Source organism: Equus asinus, chromosome 7, assembly GCF_041296235.1.
Source record: "Equus asinus isolate D_3611 breed Donkey chromosome 7, EquAss-T2T_v2, whole genome shotgun sequence".
Taxonomy (NCBI): Eukaryota; Metazoa; Chordata; class Mammalia; order Perissodactyla; family Equidae; genus Equus; species Equus asinus.
Window position 1 is genome coordinate 3,163,866 of NC_091796.1, and position 22,680 is coordinate 3,186,545.

At 39.5% G+C, this 22,680-nt stretch overlaps 1 protein-coding gene across 15 annotated transcripts in view; it reads right to left on the bottom strand.

The window, feature by feature from the left end:
- The window catches only part of ZNF236 (zinc finger protein 236), a 115,418-nt gene that overhangs the window by 73,980 nt on the left and 18,758 nt on the right, over window positions 1-22,680 (bottom strand). For 8 of the 15 annotated variants that reach the window (XR_011504347.1, XR_011504348.1, XM_070512838.1 and 5 more), the window contains exons 2-5: window positions 7,431-7,609; window positions 4,443-4,567; window positions 3,967-4,139; window positions 1,671-1,814 (exon numbers count right to left, since the gene is read on the bottom strand). Coding sequence is in view for 13 of the 15 variants with exons in the window: in XM_070512838.1 (XP_070368939.1) it covers window positions 1,671-1,814; window positions 3,967-4,139; window positions 4,443-4,567; window positions 7,431-7,609 (621 nt within the window). In the remaining 2 variants the exon portion in view is untranslated. Of the gene's footprint in view, window positions 1-1,670; window positions 1,815-3,966; window positions 4,140-4,442; window positions 4,568-7,430; window positions 7,610-16,710; window positions 16,932-20,679; window positions 20,845-22,070; window positions 22,214-22,680 lie in introns of all 15 variants that reach the window. The other 7 variants (XM_044744035.2, XM_044744028.2, XM_044744032.2 and 4 more) reach the window with 2 other exon arrangements.

Here is a 22,680-nt window from a genome sequence, read left to right on the forward strand (position 1 = left end):
TGGGGCTTTGGGGATAAAAAAAAAAGAGGAAGATTGGCAACAGATATTAGCTCAGGACCAATCTTCCCCACCAAAAAAAGAAAAAGAAAAGCATACCTTAAAAAGTAAAAAACCCAGTCAGATCATGAAGAAGAGCTCTCAGAAATTAAAAATCTTACTAGCCAAAAAAAAAAAAAAAAATTCAATAAAGGAGCCTTAAGATAAAGTTGAAGAAAACCCTCAAAAGTAAAGCGAAAAGGTCAGGAGTTAGAACACTGATTCCTAGATAGTCTTGAAAAACAATATGTATAACTTGACTTAGAATGCTCTTATGTAATCAGATTAGGATAAAAGGTAGGGTAGATTCTAGGTTTCCAACCCTCTAGAAGTAGATTTTCAGGTTTTTATTGAGAAGATAAATTTAAAAAATTATCAGGATTATCATTCCAGGTTATTCACTACATGTACATATGTGACTTGCATATTGCCAAAGGAAACAGTGAAAATTCTAATATTTGGCTCATTTATACATTAAAAGTTTATTTAAAAAAATATTCAGTCCAAAATAGAATTTTTAAGACTTAATAATTAGACTCTAATTATTCTCCAGTTTTAGAACTTATTTACAACATTTTCCCTGATCAAGAGTAAGCTGAAGGATCATCTCAAGCTGCAAATATTGTGAGAAAAGAAAAGAAAGACACTAAATGTGAACCTAATGCTGTGGAACTAAACCCCTACTAGGCCTATTCTCCACCTTGGCAGGAGGCACGTGTTGACTTAAACCACCAACTAAGGCCTTCGTGAGCGCACGACACCTCTGAGACGTCCGCATCCCACGCCTACTGCTGATGAACGCAACGCTCCATGCCTAGATTCTGCCATTTATTATCAACTGAGAGGGTAATGCATGTAACAGACTAAGGCCTTCGTGAGCGCACGACACCTCTGAGACGTCCGCATCCCACGCCTACTGCTGATGAACGCAACGCTCCATGCCTAGATTCTGCCATTTATTATCAACTGAGAGGGTAATGCATGTAACAGACTAAGGCCTTCGTGAGCGCACGACACCTCTGAGACGTCCGCATCCCACGCCTACTGCTGATGAACGCAACGCTCCATGCCTAGATTCTGCCATTTATTATCAACTGAGAGGGTAATGCATGTAACAGACTAAGGCTGAGCTACAGAATCCTACAAAAAAAGAATGAGAGTGTGTGTGTTTTGAGTCATACAATTTTAAACACAAGCGCTGGAAAATACAATTTAATTTCCCAGAAGTCCAAAGTCTCAGGAAAAATTATCACTGTCACATTGGAAATATTACTTTAAAAGAATAATTGATTAAATTATAACATAAGGATAAAGAATACTCGATAATAATTATCAATAACACTGACTCTAGGAAGCACAATTTCATAAATCAATAATTGTGTTTCATCTTATTTTTACAGGTTAAGATGGTGGTCCATAAATCAGGATAATGTGATATTATTCTAAAGTTTAAAAAATTGATTTTCTTTCACTAATTAAAAAACAAACAAACAAAGTAGCACCTTATCTCCATATAGAAAACTTTCATAACATTTTGTGCTACTAACTAATATTCAATTATAAGGGTCATAATTAAGACAACAGATTTTGGTTAAAAAAAAAATCCTTTTATCAACCAGCTTACTACAACTTACCGTTAAAACATGAGCAGTCTCGGAGGAGCTGGCTGAATTCTGTGGCCCACCCATATGCATCTTGCTGATGTGCGTGTTTAAGCTACCTAGACTCTTAAACACACAACTACATTCTGTACAATTATAGGTAGGGCCATTCTTGACCTTAAGAATAATAAAGAAAAAAGAATTTTTTACAATTAGTAGATAAAAATATTTAAATTATGGCAAATCATAATTTACCGTTCCAATAAAAACAAGAGAAATAATCTAACCCTTTAACATTACGTTTTCTTTTAAATTAGGTAGCTCTACATTCTTTAACAATATCGCCAGTAGGAGATTAACTGAAATTTCACAGTCTTTTCTGTAAATTCAGGAGTGAAAAAACATAGTTTTCAGTTATCGTAATTTAGTAAAAATAAAATGTCTGACATATGTTCTCAATTTCTTAAACAGTTAAGCACAATGTTCAATAATGAAGGCTAGACAGTTAGATATAAACATTACTTTGACTAAGTCTTTTGTGGGCTACAACATATAAGTTAGAAAGGATAGTCATATAATGTATACATCTTTCATCACCAATCCCAATATTCCGTATTAGCGACTACTTTTAAAAGCTATGATAAAGACGAACGTTGACTAGAGAAGCAGTAAAATGAACAGAAACAGCTAGGCACAGAGAAAGCATGTAAAATATTCTTTCACCATTACTCAAGCCGAGTGTTGTTACTGCTATGATTATGAAGGCTGGCTTGAAAACTGATCGGCCCTCTCTGAACTTGGAAAGACTGCCACTCTATTTCTAGCACCTTGTTAAGAACCAAACTTAAGGCTTTAGAGTCATCAGAGATTGGATAATAGTTAGAAACTAATCTTCAGAGGTCATTTCTGGAACGTCTCAGCGTGTCCCACCACAGCTCCCACGTGTCTCAGGGCTGGGCACAGGCGCTGGCTGCCCTAAAGGAGTTTTCTAAACATGGGAGCACGAGTGAGCACCACACAGGCTGTTCTCAAGTTCCAGTGAGATTCTTCTGGGTGCCACACAAATATACTATTATTCCTAAGCAATCGGCTTTACACAGAGGCAGCCCCACAAGAGTAACTTACACAGCCCAAATTTATTCTTCTGAGATCTAAGGGTAACCTTGCTTCACGGTATCTTTACCTCACTAATATTTATATGCTCTTCTAATGTCTCGGGTCTTAGGTAATAAAACCTCGTTTTCAAAAGTAACTCACTGCATATGGAATTCTGAATCTATTTATAAACTATGTGAATTATGTAGGTTTTTTTCATTTTAGTGTTACTTAAGGATTTACTCCAAAAAAAAAGTAAGAAGATGTACATTTGCTTTTAACAATATGATAGCTTTCATTCTGCACAATAGTTACATAAAATAAAATGATCCATGATAAAAGTATTTATGGTGTTTAAATATTTCTTTCTTTCTACAATTAGACTATAAATAAGATACCAAATCATGACAATTAATGAGAGCAAAGGTTAACCTGTGTAAGAAAAATACTTCCAGAAGCTTTACAGATCAGTATGATCTAGACAACAAAAAATTGGGAATATCAGTTTCGCTGAAATAATTAACATGCAGGATGGAGGTAAATAAGCAGACCAGGACTCCATGTGATAGAAAAAGTAAATGGAGCCATATGTAAGTTTAGCAATACTGCAATAGGAAAAATAGTTTTTTCCCAAATTTTATTTCTTATCTTTCAACTTCTTACACTTGAAAGTGCCTGTATTTCAAGTTTGCTAAAGGGATGAAATACGTTAACATTCAGATTGATGGATCGTAACTAACAAAGGTATTAGGATTATTTTCAAACATTTATTCATCAAAGCTATAATACTGTCACTGAAGAAGACAAAAAGACAGTATTTTATATTTCTCCCAGTTATGAAAAGCCAAAAAGGTTCATGTATATATATTATTTATTTATTTAATTATATTTTTTTAAACAAGGTCTGCTCTGCACAAACTCTTAATCTGCATTTAAAAAACAGAAAAGTGGGGCCATCCGGTGGCACAGTGGTTAAGTTCTTGTGCTCTGCTTTGGTGGCCCTGGGTTTGTGGGTTTGGATCCCAGGTACAGACCTACACACCACTCATCAAGCCATGTGGCAAGCATCCTACATACAAACAATAGAGAAAGATTGGCACAGATGTTAGCTCAGGGACAATCTTCTTTACCAAAAAATAAAAATAGAAAAGCATTTCTCAGGTTCGCTCCTTAACTCAAGAGCCATCGACTGCAGCCCTGTGAATACTGCGCACACCCCAAGTGCGATGTTTACCTCTGAGTGAACTCTCTGCACGTGTGACTGGAGATTCCCTTTTTGAGAAAAGGCAGCAGGACAAAAGGCACAGGCATGGGGTTTTTCACCTGTATGCTTAATCATGTGAGTTTGCAACGCCCCCTTCTGGTTAAAAGCTTTTCCACATTCACTACATTTAAATGGCCTTTCACCTAGAGCAGAAGAAAAATGATCAAAATATAATTCCATATTGTGTGAGCATCTGATGGATTAAAAGAGAAATACTTCAGTTCCTCACACCCAAGACCCCAAACCTATCCCTCTAGGCAAAACATCTCCCCATAACTGTAGATTCATACATCCAATTGCCTACTCAAAACCTCAAAATTAACACCCAGATTATACAGCAAACTATGGAAAAGCCAAGAGTAACTTCCAGGTCTAGCTGGCTCGAAGGCACATTTTCTTTCCTTTAAGCTACGTCATAAACCGCCCCAAAGTAAACGTATTCATACCTGTGTGTATCCTAATATGCCGAGTTAACTGACTTGGCTTTTGAAATGTCTTTCCACAGTGTGGGCACGAATAAGTGAATCCACTCCTGTCGATGTTCCGATTATAAGACCTTGTACTTGACACCCTAGGATAATCCAGGGGGAAATACTCATTAAGTCATCTTTCTCTTATCACAACTTCAAAATTAAAATCCTACCAGAAAGTTTAGCTGACTGGTCATCAGAACATGCTTTAATGAGAAATCAATCACATATAAGTGCATGTGTGTATCTTACACATATACACACATATACACATATTAGTTTTGTGTATTTGATATCATAAAATTCATTTTTTCCATATCGAATGAAAAGAGAAACTTGGTTTGGTTTTTTTTGGGGGGGGGTCGGAATGTCTGTTCTAGATGAAGCTTTACCTGTTATGGTCAAATATAAAGCCCTGAGCAGGCAGGCTCTCTCCATGGACAGGAGTCTGTGCTGCCTCCTCCCATCTCCCTGCCTTCAATACCATCTAGAAGCTGATGTCTCCGAAGTTCCACCTCCACGACTTCCAGCACCTGCCTTGGATGTCTGACTTTCTGATTGACATGCCCTTGTGATGGCTAATCGGCAGCTCAAATCTACCATGTCCCAAACAGCACTCTTAGTTTATTTCCAACCTGCTCCTTTCCATGACAGGAAACGGCAACTCCTTGTAGTGCAAGTTTAAACCGCAGGAGTCACGCCGGATTCTCCCCTCTCCCTCACCCCTAACTTCAAGCCTGTCTCCAAAAGCTGCTGGTTTCACTCCAAAACACCTCCAGATGCTCCGGTCTCTCCACTCTCCAACAGCATCATCTTCCCACTGCCCCGATTCGCCAGGCACCCTGCTCAGCCTCAGCCACAGCCACAGCTGAAGTCCAGGCAGCCCATTCCTTTATGCAAAACCCTCCAAGGGCTTCCCACCACACTTGGGACAAAATCTCCATTCCCGGCCATAAAAAAACACAAAGTCATCCCATTTGCAACAACATGGATGGAATTGGAAGGTATTATGTGAAGTGAAATAAGCCAGACTGAGAAAGACAAACACCACATGATTTCACTCATGTGTGGAATATGAACAAACACATGGACAAAGAAAACAGCTCAGTGGTTACCAGGGGAAGGGGGCTGGGAGTGGGCACAGGAAGGGAAGGGAACCACTTACGGTGATGGACGAGAAATAATGTACAACTGAAATTTCACAATGATGTAAACTATTATGAACTCAATAAAAAAAAAAAAAAAACACTTCATTCCCAGGATGGCCTCGAAAGCCCTGCCGCCCCTGGGCCCTGTCTCCTTCAAATTCAGCCCTAGTACACTCCCCTCTGTAGTGGGCTGTCATCACGCTGGCCTCCTCTGTGTTCAAACACAGAAAGCTCACTGCTGCTGAGATGGTGGCAGCTGCTCCCCCCTTGCCTGAGACACCCTCCCCTGGGCCTGCAGGGCCTCCTCCTCCTCCAAGTCTCGTTTTAAACACCCCTCCTCAGAAAGGCCACCTCTTCAGCCCACCCCACCCCCTGGCATCACCCGAGAGCAACACGACCAATATCTGGTCTGCTGCACTGACTAATCCATTCACTTGGTCACTGTCTGTCCTCCCTACTAAATGACAGTTCGTGAGGATGAGGCTGGCTGTCTGGCTCGTCCCTGGATTCTGGAAAACCCAAAAGCCAGTGCATTCTAGTGTGTGATGACCACCTAAACAAGTATCTTCAATCATCTCTCCAAAACCTTCAGAGACACATCAAAAGTGCCTGTGTCAAAACTTCATCACAATAAAAATCTGTGTGACAGGGTGCATGCAGTATATTTTCGTGATTTAACACTCACTGACATAATGAAGTATTAGGTGGGTACCACATTAGTCAACAACAGACAAAATGAAGAAAGTGGGAAAGATACAAGAATATTGATTGTATGGAATGTTCAGTCCATGTTTCTAAAATGCAGTGCCTGAGAGGATAGGCAAATACCACGAATCCTTTTTATAGGGCATTTTATAAACTTTATTAACTGATGTGGGGCTTTTGGCTGTTGTGGTCCTTAAAAAGTAAAGATATTTCCTAAATGTTGGGGCTTAGAATAGTGGCAGGCTACTGATAATACAGTAGTTAAAAAGATAACTGATACTGGATTTACAGTTTGCTGGAGAAATTAGCTCAAGGAGTGTGACAATTGATCATCACTATTAGCTAACTTGAGCACAAAGGGCCAAGGCAAACCTTGTATTTCCATTTGTTAAGAAAAGGAAATATCAGTAAAAATATATAATAAAAAATAGAGCAAATATGAAAATCTAAAAGATGTTAAGTTTTACTAGGAATAAAAGTATATATGTATTTAAACATAGGGACGGTTGCTAGTGTCATGAGCTCTAAAGCCAGACTATTAGGGTTTAAACCCCTAATGCTTGACCACAAGCTGTAAGACCCTGGGAAAGTTACTTGCTCTCTCTAATCTAGGTTTTCTCATCTGCAAAATAGAGGCATAAAAGTACCCTGACCGACAGGGCTGTTCATAACGACTAAATGAAGTTGTACTTATATATATTTACACACACAATAAACATAATGTGGGCACAGATCAGTTCTAAACAACTAGGTAGTATAAAGAAACGAACTCATTAAATCAGGCGCTAATTTAGCCCTTGTGAATCCATTTTACACACATTGTTACCTGCCCATAAAAATGTATGTTTTTATCTTGTTTGATAGTTTTTAACATTTTAATACTAGCAAAATTTTTACCCACACAGCCTGACACCTATTTTTAATTTTCAAGCATATCCTTCCTACTGTAGACATGAACTACACATTAAATGACACTCTAACACCATACCAGATTAGCTGCTGTGTTCTTATATCTAAAGCATCCAATATTTTTAACCAATCATAGCAAAGTTAGCCAATTTTTAATAATTGTATAGATTGCTTTTTACCAATCCCAAGTAAAGGCTCATACCTAATTTTATAATGAGTCTTCATGTGCTCCTTCAGCTGTGATGATGTCTCAAACTCTTTCCTGCAGGCCTTACAGGCATGAATCCGGTTCCCAGCCAGCTCCTGGCGGTGCTCCTCCATGTGTATGGCCAACTGGCTCTGCAGAGTGAACTCATCCCCACATTCGGAGCAGATGAGGTTCTGCAGAGGAAAGGCCATCCATGAGCAGAGCAAACATTTCAAAACCACGACTTCTTAAAAGAATTAGTGCTGTAAATGGTCGATACACAAAATAAACTTCTCTCTGGAACAAACACTTTTCACCTCTCAAAAAATATATCACTATGTCCAAATATAAATATATACAAATCATTTCTTCATAGGGAGAAAAAGACAGAAACACAGGGAAAAGGATAAGAGAAAAATATAATTTTTGAGCAAAGTGAATTGTTTCAAATTGGCTGTTGGGTAAGTGGCATTTTGTCCATCTATGCTCTGAAAACTTTAGAGAAACTGAATGACTTCAATACCACAAAAGGGTCAGGAAAGAATTTAAATTAGGATTACAGTTTAAGAGACTGTCTTAAAACAAAATGACAGCTGATAAATTTTTAAATGGAAACATCTATCATTCTTTCAATTTGGTTTTTAGGCAGTCGATTAGAGAAAAGTCTGGGGCTCCCTTCAGACGTGGCTTGCTGAACACCTGGAACAGGTGCAGTCTGAACAGAGCTGTGGAGTAAGCATAAAATACATACAGGATTTCAAAGACTTACTGCAAAAAGAACAACGTAAAACAGCTCAATAACTTTTAATATTTGATTATAATGTCCTGGATATATTTTCATAAATAAAATATACTAAAATAAAATTTAGCTCATCTGCTTTTCTTTCTACTTTTTTTTAACGTGGCTACTGTAAACTTTAAATTACTCATATTTCAATTAGATAACACAAGTCCAGATGTTCTGGAATCAGGTGTTGATTCACCCTAAGGCTGCCAATGCGTTTGGGTGTTAAGCACTCCAAGTCTGTGAAATAGGGATGTCAGCAACACCTGCCCTCACAGGGTTGTCATAAAGTTAAATAAAGTGATGCATGTAAGATGCTGAACAGTGCGTGGTACAGAGGAAGTACTCAGTAATGACTTATCAGCAGGAACTGCTGACCTAGCACAAAGTTCAATTAGTTCACTCATTGGCATTCCATAATACAATTATCTACTTAAATGATCCTCCAAATGAACTGCCCAAACATGGGGAAAAAAATGAGTGTACCCTGTCAATGAGCATAAACCGTTATCTTCAAATAATAAAATATACAGCTATTTCTTTCCATCAGACTTTCTTCTAATTACTGTACATAACAGTCTTGTAAATGTATGTAAACCTCATTAAAATGAAGTTGTTCTTTGATACTACTCAGAGCATCCTTTACAGAAAAAGACGAAGATGAATGAGTAAATAATGATTTCAACTTAAATAAACTTAATGTTATTATATAATAATTTAGGGAAATAATGAACTACTAGATTGTTAGTATCTTGCTGATAATAAAGAAAATTCTTTCTGGGAAATCATCAAAAAAGAATATGTAACATAATTTGCTGCATCTCTTTAAAAAAAAAATGACCTCCACACTCCTGAATTTATATAGCAAAATATTCACTTCTCACTAACAACTCCACCAAGTCCCCCATCTTACAATTATGAAATAAAACGACTTTTTCTCCTCCCATTCCCACCCTTACTCTTTTATTGCTCTGGCTCAGATCCATCTTCTTTTTAGTTACTTTTTAACCAAAGGATCAGATTAGTCTATTTCAGGAGACATCTACAGGGATATTACTCAGAAATTTGTCAGAATTTTGTGAGTGAAAATTCTAGTTATATACAATTTGCTTATACAGAGAAAGCAGGATCAGGCACACCCTGGGTCACAACCCGAACAGGCCACGTGACAGAACGCTTCGTCACTGTCACTCTGCTTGACAGCAGCAGGCCCCAAGGAGCCAGGGCGCGCCTCCCCCCCCCTCAGCGACCTGAGGAAGTCTCAGGCAGGAGCGCAAGACCTCCTGGATAACTGAGACTTCACTTTATTGCACTCTCCACATTCAGATTAATGTCAAGTCCTCTAGGCTAGAAGTAGTTACTAGTTTCTCCCCTAGAAACAGACATTCTGGGGTAATTTCAATGGTCCCTAAGTGGCACCAGAAACCATGGAGGAAAATGCATGGCATTCTAAGCAGCCTCCATCTTGCTGAAGATGTAATAATATCTGAAAGTCAACCAGAGCAGAAAATATGAGAAATACCAGTTGCTTTACGGCTACTCCCCCTGCAACACTCGGCCTTCCCGTCCCCTCTCGCCCAGGGCCACCGAATGATCTTTCTCTTTGGCCCCGCTCACTCTGACAGTCACACCTGCCCTTCTCTCAGTAGCCCTCCCACGCTCCAGCGCCAATCTACTGGCCTTTCTCCTGCCCCAGGATTTTTCAGGAGCCAGTCTTCCTTTCCTACAGGAGTGTGCTCTGCTGACCTCAAAATGGTGCTCCAAGCACAAGACAAACCGAAAGCCCACCCCACGGAAGTCTGCTCTTCTCTCAGCACCTACGGCAGCTGGTCCCATCACAGTCCACGTGTGCGAGCTACCAGAACGTCCCATAAACATGAACAATGCCTCCCGTGAGCAAGCGTATCTGCGAGGGTGCGTGTACGCGCTGTTTCTCCAAACATCCTCTAACACCCCTTGACGGAGGTGATTTACTCAAAAAAAGATGTGTTTCAATGATTCTGTGAATTTTAAGGAAATATTTCCAAATGATTTAAAAACTACAGTAATTTTTCTGGTTTACATCTCTGGATTTTGATAGGGTAGTGAGCACTACAGATTTTAGACTATTAATCTCAATAGAGCAGTAAGGAAAAATTAGCTTACAGTGTTCTAAAAGTAAAGATTCAAAAATGGAGCACCATAAACTAAAAAGTTAACTATAGTTCATAAGTGCACAGAAGAAAATATGTTTATCAGTTATTTTTAAATCAATTTTATTGAAGCATACTTTACATACAGCAAAACACACCCACTTACGTGTAATTTTTTACCTCTCCAATTCACTATGTGATGGTTTCAGAGTTTAACCCCTAAAGGCAACCTTAGTCCTATTTCCCAGGTTTCAGGGGACACAGCACTGGTGCCCCCAGGACATTCTATACCCAACACACGGCTGAGCTTCTACCTGCCGTTATCTCGTCTAATCCCCACCTCACCATGGAGCCTAGGCACCTCCCTCGGACTCCAGGGCTCTGCACTCTCCCAACCCAAGCTGCTTTCTAGGCTTAGCCGAAGAAGGCCCTTCTGTGGGTTCTCTGACAAAACAGCGAATGGTGAATACTTTCAACAACTGCCACGTGTTGAGTTCCGCTCCATACCAAACATTATATGTTTGGAGAAACAGCGTGTCTTGGAGACAGCATGTCGTTGGAGTGCGTTGTTTTTAACGCACTCTTCCCGTCTGTTCTTTATTTAACGTATTAGACCATAATGTACAGTCATTACTGCTACTTTAAAGCTTAAATCGTGCATTTTATTCTCTGCCGGCTGCTTACCCTGTTTCGTGCTCCTTGCTTCTCTTTTCTTGCCTCCTGGATTACTTTTTAGAGTTTTTCATATTCATTTTGATTTATCTGCAGTACTTTTGAGTACATCGCTCTGTACGGTTTCCTCAGAGGCTGCTCTAGATATTACAACACACCCATGTCACGAGCACGACCTGTGGCACCGACATCTTAACCCTTTCAGGACCATGCAGGAACCTTAGTTCCATTCAGGCCCTTCACTTTCCCCCTTTTTAAATAAAATTGTCCTAAGTATCTCCTCTATGTACACTGAGTTCATCAGATGATAATTTTTGCTTCAACCATCAAGTATGACTTAAGAATTCATGAGGAAGAATAATGTATTATATTCACCTCAGTTTTTGACTTATACCAAAAGTTTGTATTATCAGTGTTCTCCAGAGAAACAGAACCAAAGATGTGTAGACACAGAGAAGATTTATTATAAGGAACTGGCTCAGGTGACTGTGGAGGCTGACACATCCCACAGCCTGCAGTGGGCTGGCCTACTGGAGACCCAGGTGAGCCGACGGTGCAGATGAAGTCTGAGGGCAGTCTGCTGTAGAAGTCCCTTTCTGGAGGAGGCCAGTCATTTTGTTCTATTCAGGCCTCCAACAGACTGGATAAGATCCACCCACACTACAGGAGGGAAATTTGTTTGCTTAAAATTGATCCATTTAGGGGCCAGCCCAGTGGCAAGGTTGGCTTCACATGCTCAGCTTCAGGGGCCTGAGGTTCATGGGTTCAGATCCCAGGCACAGACCTACACGCTGCTCATCCAGCCATGCTGTGGCGGCATCCCAGATACAAAAATAGAGGAAGACTGGCACAGATGTTAGCTCAGCGACATTCTTCCTCACAAAAAAAAAACAAAAAATTCACCAATTTAAAAGTTAATCTCATCCAAAAACATCCTCCAAATTGACCATAGAATCAACCATCACACTGTTCTTTGCTTTCTGAAGTTCCAAGTCTCCTTCTGTTATCACTTCCTTTTTGTCTGGATAACTTCCTTTAGTCATTCTTTAAGAGTAGGTCGGCTAGCAACATATTGTTTTCCTTCATCTGAAAATGTCTTTATTTCCCCTTTATTCCTGAAGGATATTTTCACCATACATGGAAACCACAATTGACAGTTCTTTTCTTTCAACAAGTGGAAAATGTGCCCTCTGGTTCCCTTCCTTCTGGCCTCCATGGATTCGATTAGAAGTTCACCGTCACTAGAATTGGTGTGCCCCAATAGGCAACAGATCATTTTTCTCTAGCCTCTTTCAAGATATTTTCTTGTCTTCAGTTTTCAAATGTTCGATTATGATGTGTCTTAATGTACATTTCTTTGGGCTGATCCTATTTTGGATTCTTTCAGCTTTTTGAATGAATAAGTTACTCCTTATACCACATCTGGGTAATTTTTTTCAAATAAATTTTCAGTCCCAGTTTTTCTCCTATCCTTCCATAATTCCTATTACACCAATGTTGGATCTTTTATCATTGTCCCAAAGTTCCCTGAGGTTCTGTTAATTTTTTTCAATCTGTTTTTTCTCTGTTGTTCAGTTTAGATACAGCCATACACAGCATAACAACATTTCAGTCAATGATGGATCACATCTGCAACAGTGGTCCCATTAGCCTAGTGTGTAGTAGGCTATACCATTTAGGTTGGTGTAAGTACACTCTATGATGTTCGCACAACAACTAAATCGCCTACCAATGCTTCTCTCATAACATATCCCAATCATCAAGCGACGTATGACTGATTTCTACTGATGTCTTCCAGTTCACTGATTCTTTCTTCTGTGTTCTCCATTCCACTGTTGAGCCCTTCAATTGAGTTATTTCAATCACTGGAGTTTTCAGTTCTAAAATTTCCCTTTAGTTCCCTTATCTTCTATTTCCTCTATTTTTTCATTTGTCTCAAGACAATTCATAAAGCATTTTTATGATGACTGCTTTAAAATCCTCGCCACATACTTCCAACATCTGGGCCATCTCAGTGTTGGTATCTGCTGTCTTTTCTCACTGGAGTTGGGACTGCCCTGGCTCTTGGTCTGATTAGTGAGTTTCAGTTGTATCCTGGATATGCGGGTGTTATGTTGTGAGACTCTAAATCTTAGCTTATCTTTTAGCAGGCAATTACTTTGCTTAGATGTAGCACAGGACCCAGGGGAGGGAGGCTCAACTTGTAGGGCCTCACTGACGCCAGGGGCTGGAAAGCACAGTGCAGACTAGTCCATCTTGCATCACCTGGTTAAGTCTCTTTGCCACCAGGTGGGGTAAGGCTCAGCTTCCCACTGACCCACGGACACTACTCTGGTAGGGAATCAGAACACTACCTGCTTCTGCTGGGCAGGAGATAGGAGGTCAGAGTCCAGCTGCTCTGCTAACACCATCCGGTGGGGGAATCTGGATGCCACCTCCTTCTGCCAGGAGAGGGATACAAGAATAGCTCCTTATTAATCCCAGGCCATCAGGGGGTCACGGGGCCATCTGCTTCCAAGGACAGAAGGCAAGATGGGAAGATCATTCTGCACTCTGCCTCGCTGAGCAGTTTCTCAGTTGATCTTTGGCTGGAGTAGAGTGGGCATCATCAAAAAGGTTCTCTTGTTAGATTACCCTTTTCCTGGTTTTGGCTAAGAGGAACAGCTTTTCTTGGGGCATTTTCATATATGCCTGTTGGCAGAAGGCTGTAGGCTTCTTCAGCACCCTGTCCAGGCATACTGGGGGGGAAAGAGCACAGGGAACTCCCTGCCATATTGTTCCTCAAGTCCTTAAACCCCTCAGCTGCCTTCCTTCTTCTTTCCACCTCTCAGAGTCTTTCTGTATCTGTTGGTTGTGTTATCTTCTAGGTATTTTTAGTTCTAAGAGCAGGGACCTGGGATAAAGGGGCTATTCCATCTTAGCTGGAGTCTTATTTTTAAATGCGACTACAGGTCAGGAATTACTCCTGTAGTTATTACTAATATACCATATTCAAATCAATTAAGTGAAACATAAAAACATATGAAACAAAAGTAGGCAGAAATGTATGATTTTAACATACATGGAAAAGACTGATAACTGTGTTCAAATATCTATTCTTCTTTTCTTATATAGTAATAGATTTCTTAGCTGAGCATATAGCTATCCAACTAAAAACTCTATTTCCCAAGCTTCCTAACCCTGTATCACACTGTGATGACTGTGTTCTACCCAACGGGACATCAGCAGAATGGACATTCAACTTCTGGATCACGCCTTTAAAGAGCAGAAGTGTGCCCTCTTCCTTGCTCTTTTCATTATAACCATGTGATAGAAGTAACATTCAGAGAGCAGAGCAAGACAATCATTATGCACTGTGTAATGCCATGGTGTTATATGAGAGAGGAAAAACTCTGAGCCTGTACCCTAATACAACCATTAAAAACAAAAGAGCACCCTATTTTTTACATATTGCCAACACATTATTCACCTGTGAAATAAGCACAGCAAAGCCTTTCTTTCTTCTGCTCATGTGCAACCCTAGTCTCAAATTCCTGTTCAGCGTAGGGTGACTCAAGTCAGATTACTGAATAGCATTTCCCAACTTCTAGAACTCCTCCCTTGCAGGACAAACAGCGGTGCTGGGGCAAGAAGGCAAAGATTCTCACAGCTTCCATTACTAGCTTCAAACCACAGTTATGCAAAAGCCTCTTTTGTGACTATTCTATCCTTTTCTTCTCCTACGATTATTTACTGATCTGAGAAAGAATCTGTTATATGTGAAGAGAGGAAACAGAAGACGGGTAGTGCAACAGAAATGTAAAGTCAACTGATTTTAGGAAACATAAATTTCTCAAAGGCCTTTTGGAAAAAAAGTAAGGAGTCAGAAACTATGGGATGCTTATGTTCTTACCACTACAACAGTTAAAGACAAAGACAGCTGGAGTTTTGCCAGTGACACAAAGGGTCCAGACGAGACTGGGCTGCACAAGCTTCCACATAGCTGCCTCACAAGGACAGAGCTCCCACCTCAGGAGATTACGTCGTAACAAGCTAACCAACAGCAAAAAAAAAAAACTGACATAGCAAATTAAGTAAGGAGTAGATAGTTATCAGAGGTGGAAGGACTGTGAGCTCCATCTTGGGGAACAATCTGAAAATGAAGTTGGACAAAGTGTGTGGAAGAGAAAATATACCGAAGGGAAGATTTTGAAAATAATGTATAAAAACTTAAGAACCTCTGGAAACGATCAATTACCGTTATTTCCCTTTCCAGTTATGGAGGAAATCAGAGTAAATTTTAAAGGGTCTGTCTGAAGAAACATTAGAATGGAACACAGTAAGTCTCCTCATCCTGGTGACCTGTGTTACAGGGTTTGAGGTTGGAGCCAGTGTGGCTGACGGAGCCAGTGTGGCTGACAGAGCCACATCCGCCCTTTACAATCACCCTGAGGGCTAAGCCCAAAAGAAGGAGTAGTGTGAAGAGACCTGCTGCAATGGTCTTCACCCACCCCTGTGACCTGTGATCCCACTGGAGGATGCATGCGTGTGCGCACACACACACACCAGGTTTCACTTCTTTGCTTATGCAGCTTAGGCCACATGTTATATCATTTCAACTCTCTTGCCAACGTCCCCATTGTCCCGACTCCTTTGTTATTCCATAACATGGGCTTCGTAAATCCTAACCTTGTTGCAAACAACCACCTCCACTCCTACCTAGGCTGATGGGCACTGCAAGGAAACCATACGTTCCCACTCCCACTCCCACCCAACAAACACAGATCAATTCTCAGCAATGATCCATGTACCACATGTGATACAATCCATGTGATACAATCCATGCATTCGTCCCCGGTCAGGCTCTGCTCCCATTTCCCTAAATAGGCTTCCCATACCTATCTCCAACCACCTCATTTTTCTGTAAAGACAGAGCAGCGTCTCTATTTCACAGAGGGAAAAAAATAAGCTATACAATCATAGTCCTATCCTGTGAACAAAGCACTCCAGTGCACCATGACAAACTCAGAAAGGGCCCAGGGAGAGCTGACATCCTCAAGGGAAATGTGATACTCAACAATTGTCCAATGCCACACAAACAACTGGTTCGAGATAGTTCAGTTTCAATAAGATCATATCTTTGTGAAGCTGGGTTTTGGTAATTGCTGTGGTTAAAAAGCAGAGACAATGAAAATCAATGGGGGACAGGAAATTCCAGGGCTTAAAAGGTGTGCAGCACCCAATTTACGTGTGGCAATTTTTCAGATGGCTACTAAGTCATAAAGACATAAATACTTATTAGCCTGTTTGGATCTAACTACTTAATAAAAAGAACTCAGATTTTGGCCTTGGTGAAAAACTTACTGAGACCCTGGGACTAAACAGAGAACTGGGAAAAACTGGGAGATCGGCTCTCACACAGCAGGAACGGCCTCGATCCCCAGCAATAAGCCGCACTCAGCTCCATCCGAACCCATCCTCACTCTGTTCTTCTGGGGTCACAGGGAGGGGTATCTCTTCTGTTCAAAATTCACTTCTCCATCACGTTCCTGTAACAGGCACTCCTCGCCCCTCTGGACGCAGACCTCTGAAGACACATTATTATAGCAACGCTGAATTCTTGAGTGTGATCATCGTTTTGTGATAATGAGGAAAAGTGTTGCTGTTTTTAGGGGGTATATACTGAAGTATTTAGAGGTGAAGCAGCAACATGATGTCTGCAACTTACTTTTAAAATTGTTCAAAACAGTGGGTGGTGGGGGTGAGAGCTGGGAAATTCTGACGATTGGTGAATCCAGGTAAAGAACGCACAGTACACAGGATTCACTGATCCATTCTTTCAAGTGTTAAATTTTTCAAAATAAATAGTTAGGTGGATATGCGATCACTACATATTGTGATGACAGATAACGATCAAAAGGTGATTTTATTTTAAATCCCATGTGCTAGCTGAAAAGAAAACAAAACCAAAAATGTTATTACCCAATTATTATTTCTAGATGAAGTTATATACCTGAAACCCAAAGAGAATCTGGTAGGACGGCAAGCTACAAAACTAATATACAAAAATGTTTTGCTTTTTGTATATTAATGTATAGTAATACACAAAAATGTTCTGCTTTCCTGTAGTCAAATAACAAACAATATATAACTGAAAGATCCTCCTAAATGATATTAATAAAAGTCTTAAAACATTTAAGAATTTAAAGAATGTACTGAATCCATATGAACAAAATGTTACTAAGTGATGTTTTGACAAAGATTCACTATTGTAAACATGTTCAATTCTCCCCTGTAGCAATATGAAACTTTAACGCAATCACAATAAAAAATAAAAATACGAACTGATTTTTAACGTTTGTATTAATAATAAACCAGAAAAGGAAAATAAGAAACATACAAACATTTGCATATCATTACAAAGAGAAACACAGCAGAGACAAACCAGAACAACTAGTAGGAAAGGCTGAAGGAGTGAGGCGGAGGGCACGGGAGGGAGCCATTCTTCTCTGAGCGCTCCTTGTTTGTATCATTTTGACTTTGAATGTAAATTAATACCCAAATATTCAGAAACTAAATCCCCACTCTGCTTTGGGTTGTCTTTGTGGTCAGACTAACCTAACTCTGATGGAGGGCAGCTGATTGAGGGTTGTGCACCACAAGAATGGGAACAAGGGTGCACTACCAGGTGGTGTAGTGGTTAAGGTCGCACTCCACTTTGGCAGCCCAGGGTTCATGGGTTTGGATCCCGGGCGCAGAACTACACACAGTTCATCAAGCCATGTTGTGGCAGCGTCCCACGCACAAAAAAACAGGGGAAGACTGGCACAGTGTTAGCTAAGGGACAATCTTCTTCTAGCAAAAAGAGGAAGATTAGCAACAGATGTTAGGTCAGGGCCAATCTTTCTCACCAAAAAAAAAGGAACAGGAAGGAGTGGGCCTAAAATAGAAAGCAAACTGAATCAAATTACCCTGTACTTACTTTAAGTCCTGACTGCTTTTTAGTAGGTTTATTTACAGTGGTGTGGGCCAAGCAAGTGTGAAACTATTGCAGACGTGATGTAGGATTGAGCAAAGGGAGTGAATATGTGCTGGCCTGTGGGAGTCAGGGTCCTCACTGTGGAGAAGGGACACACAAACAGGAACTAGGGGAGGCACATGGGAGCCCTGCCAGGAGGGACCAGATTGGAGGCATGAGTGTGAGCTCACGCCCCTGAAATCTCTATGTATACTGCACTAGAAGACACGGTGGGAGGTGAAAAACAGCAGTTTTAAACTTGGGAAGTATCTCTAAGCAAGTCACAAGAACCAGAATCTGTAAATGAACATAGTGCTCACTGTAGCTTTGCTTGCATTGTATACGTCTAAGAATAGTGACCTGCTGATTATGATAATACCATGTGGCTGTTAAAAACAATAAGACAGGGCCAGCCCAGTAGCATACCAGTTAAATTCACAAGCTCTGCTTCAGCAGCCCAGGTTTGCCCATTTGGATCCAGGCACAGACCTACCAACCATTTATCAAGCCATGCTATGGCAGGCGTCCCACATATAAAGTAGAGGAAGATGGGCACAGATGTTAGCTCAGGGCCAATCTTCCTCAAAAAATAAATAAATTAGGGCAGGCCTGGTGGTGCAGCGGTTAAGTTTGCATGTTCCACTTCAGTGGCCTGGGGTTTGCCGGTTCAGATCCCGGGTGTGGACCTATGCACCACTTGCCAAGCCATGCTGTGGAGGGCATCCCACATATAAAGTAGAGGAAGATGGGCACAGATGTTAGCTCAGGGCCAATCTTCCTCAGCAAAAAGAGGAAGACCAGCAGCAGATGTTAGCTCAGGGCTAATCTTCCTCAAAGTAATTAATTAATTTTAAAAAACCAAAAACAAAAAACAATGAGAAAGCTCTCTGATGAACAGATGTGTAACAATACCTGAGATACAGTTAACTGAAGGAAACAGGCACAGAATAATATGGGTTGTATTAAAAGGGGTGCAGAGGAGATTTATAAATACACAGGTGCCCCTAGTAGCATACACAAAAAACTGCTAATAGAAGCTGCTTTTTGGGGAAGAACTGAAGTCAGAGGTTGACAGAGACTTGACAACTCCATGTACCCTTCTCTACTCTTGCTTTCTTACTATGTGTACATACAACTTATTCCAAAATATTTTAATACGCCATTATTTAATAAAAACATTTTCTGCTTTTTAAAAGTAAAACAGTGGCCAATTCTGAATAGCACTGCACTACGGCTGAGTGAGACAGGCGTGCCTACGCTCTGCAGGGGAAGGCATAAAGCAGCACACTCTCTAGAACATAAGGGGGCATTCTGCAAAGAACTTAAAAAAGTCTTGTTAACTCAGGAAACCCACCTGTAGGAATCCATCCTAATGAAATAACTAAAGATACACATAAAGATGTATTATTTATAATATGGAAAAGGTATAAACAAGTTAAATGTTAAATAATAAAGGAAATGATCAAATATCACTATGCTATGTCTAGATGCTGAAGACTTAGAGTAATTTACAATATTGACATGAGGAAAACATTTAGGATATAGTAAGTGAAAAGGGGGAAAATATATTTACAACATATTAAGGGAAATGGGTAGATTACCAAAGAGTAGCATACCTATTTTTGTATTAAAAAAACTATTCTTAAATATATAAACTATTGTGGAAAGCATGTACAGCAAAAAAATAAGCTTGAGAGACTATATGTGCACTCTCTCCAACAGGTGTGATTACTGGTTCTTTTAATAATGTTACTTTAGTTAATCTCTAGTTTCTAACTTTTTCCAAAATAAATATGCATCACGGATACAAGAAGATTTAAAAAGATAGAAACAAATTATTTAATATTAAAAATTAAAGGCATATATAAAAAGAGGATACAAAGCTACATGGAAAGTATGAACTCAATTTTTAAGATGCAAATTTTATATATGCAATTAAATACTGTATTTGTTTTTCTGTCTCAGGAGGAAAATATACCAAATAGTTATCCATAATTATCCCTGGATGGTAGATTAGAGGTAATTTTATTTTCTCCTTTTTACGTTTTTTCATTTTCCTAATTTTCTACGATAATAATTTGGCTGAGGGGGGGAAGATGTGCTATTTTTAAAGCAACAGCCATTTACACTTCAAATTAGGCGCATCCACTCCAGCAACATAGAGGCCTCTTCTGTACACATGGCCAGTGTAGCCTGTCAGCCTTGAAGCTGCCCCAAGGCTACACCTGGGCTCCTTTCAGGATTGTTCACTTTATATATAAACTGCCTTGGGTCATCACGCATTTCTTCTCTTCTCTCAAACATGTCAAGGGATCCAGGAGCAAAGTGAGGAGATTCTACCATCTTCAGAGGCAGAAAATCTACTTTTGGCCACTACAGAATCCTACAAAAGTTAATTTCTGTTAAAAAAAAAAAAGGGGGGGGTCTCTTCTAGCCAACATGGACATATTTTGACCCTCCAAATATACTACACATTAAAATGTCTCTGCTCTAAGGTATAGCCAGAAAATAAAAGGTTTATCAGTAAACTGAAGATTCGCCCAGGCAAATTTAATGATAATTAACTCCTTGAAATCTATAAGAAAGGCTTTTTGAACTAGTTTATACCTAAAATCCTCCTAAATAGTAGATGCATGTTAAAGATCAGTTAACAAAGTATAGGCCAAAATAATCAATTACCTCTTCCTTCTCATGCAGCATAATATGCGCTTTGAGACTAGCCACTCTGGAGAATTTCTTGTGACACACAGGACAGGTAGGATCTTCCCCATTGTGGGTACATTTATGAAGTGTCAGGTTGAATTCAACATTAAATGTTTGGGGGCACTGGTCACATCGATGTGGCTATTTGGAGAGAAAAGTCAAGAAGCCACTGAAATATAATCTTTCCACAATAAATGTCATTCAAATATTCACAAGTACCAGAATCTACAATCTTTCTAAGGAACTTCTGAAGTCAATAAACGCAAAATGGACACAGTAAAGCTCCTTACAGAATTTACCAAAGAATTATAAGGACGACAACACATCTATACAGAAAACATTTCTAATAAGAAATACGGCATATAAATGTATCAGGATGCAGCCTCTAAGAAAACAAACGTGAGAAACTCCCACTCGTTGGGTAGGATTTTTCCTTTCCTTTCTGACCAACTCCATGGCTATAAACAAAATCACTTTAAGTAAAATAAGTAGTCATCAAAATTTTTACTAGATTTTAAAAGAGTTGCTTGTCCCACTCTAAAGTTTTCCCCAAATGCCTTTTACTTGTAGAAAGATAAAGTAATCACTGGTATTTCTCTCTGAAATATCAAGACCCTAATGAGTCTGTATTTTCACATCTTGAACTTGGGAAGATAACGCCAGTGGATACTGGTTACAGCATTATCGTTCATGCTGAAAGTAAAGCCAGAGTTGGTCATACACTGTTCTCTAGAGAAGAGATCCCTGGTGTTTTTCTGGTCTCAATGGCTCACTAGCTGACATTCTCCAAACCTAGAGAAAAGTCAGCAATCACTTTTTTAATTGTAGTTTTAACTGCCACTTTCCATCTATCAGGCAGACCATTCCATCAAGACACTAACATCTTTGACATATCCCACAAGGGGCACTGCAAAAAAGTGTTCAAATCTCTATTTAAGATAGTGTTGTTCCCTGCTGAAATACGATCTAAAATATCTCAAATACCATTTTAAAATGGTATTCGAGATAATAAAAGGGTAACACTCTGCTGGAGAAAAACACATCAAGATAAACCAATTCTGTGCTCAGTCACCTAGGAAATCGAAACTACTGGGAAAAGTTGTATTTTAAGAGTATTTCTTTGTCCATTCATAAATAACTTCAATATATACATAGATTCACTAGACAAACTCTCTCTCTCATTACCTAATAATGTCTAGGAATACAACTACAACTAAAAACAAAAGGTCAAAATATTTATATAATATAAAACACTCCACAATTTAGGAATCTAAGTCATGAGAAAAATTTTTATTTTCCATGTTGATTTTTACAATACCTCCAGTTTCAACGCTCACATTTCTGATATCCCTTTTGAAAATACATACCTTGTCATTTCGCTCGTGATCCCTCATGTGGCGTTGAAACTGGGACTCTTTTGGAAAAGATAGCAGACAGATTTCACATTTATGGAAGTTTGGAACTTGACAGGCATAATTAGTGTTCTCCGCATTCAATGTTAAAACTCCATCTATAAAATTGCATAAGTATACACAATAAATACCAGTTGTTATTCTCATCGCATAAATAAAAGTAAATTATTTGGTTATTGTTTAGAAACCAAATTATGTCAGAGATTTATGACAGATTTTGGATGAAATTAGCGATATCTTAAATTTTTTAAATGGACATGTTTTTAAGCTAGAAATGAGAAACGTGGAGATGACTGAGACAAAGGCCAACAGAATTCTAAATATTTGTTAGTAGGATTTTTAGAAACTGGACACTAAACTCCTGAAGCTTGACGCCCACGCAAAGACACACAAAAGCTTGACGCCCACGCAAAGACACACAAAAGCCGCCATGTTTCTTAACCTTGCCTACCTGCTAATGTTGTTTCAAAGCCACTACAAATCGGGAGGCACTTCACCTCTAAGTCCCTGAGAGTGCATCAGTAATCCACACTGCTTCTTAAATCACTCAGTAAACAAAACTCTA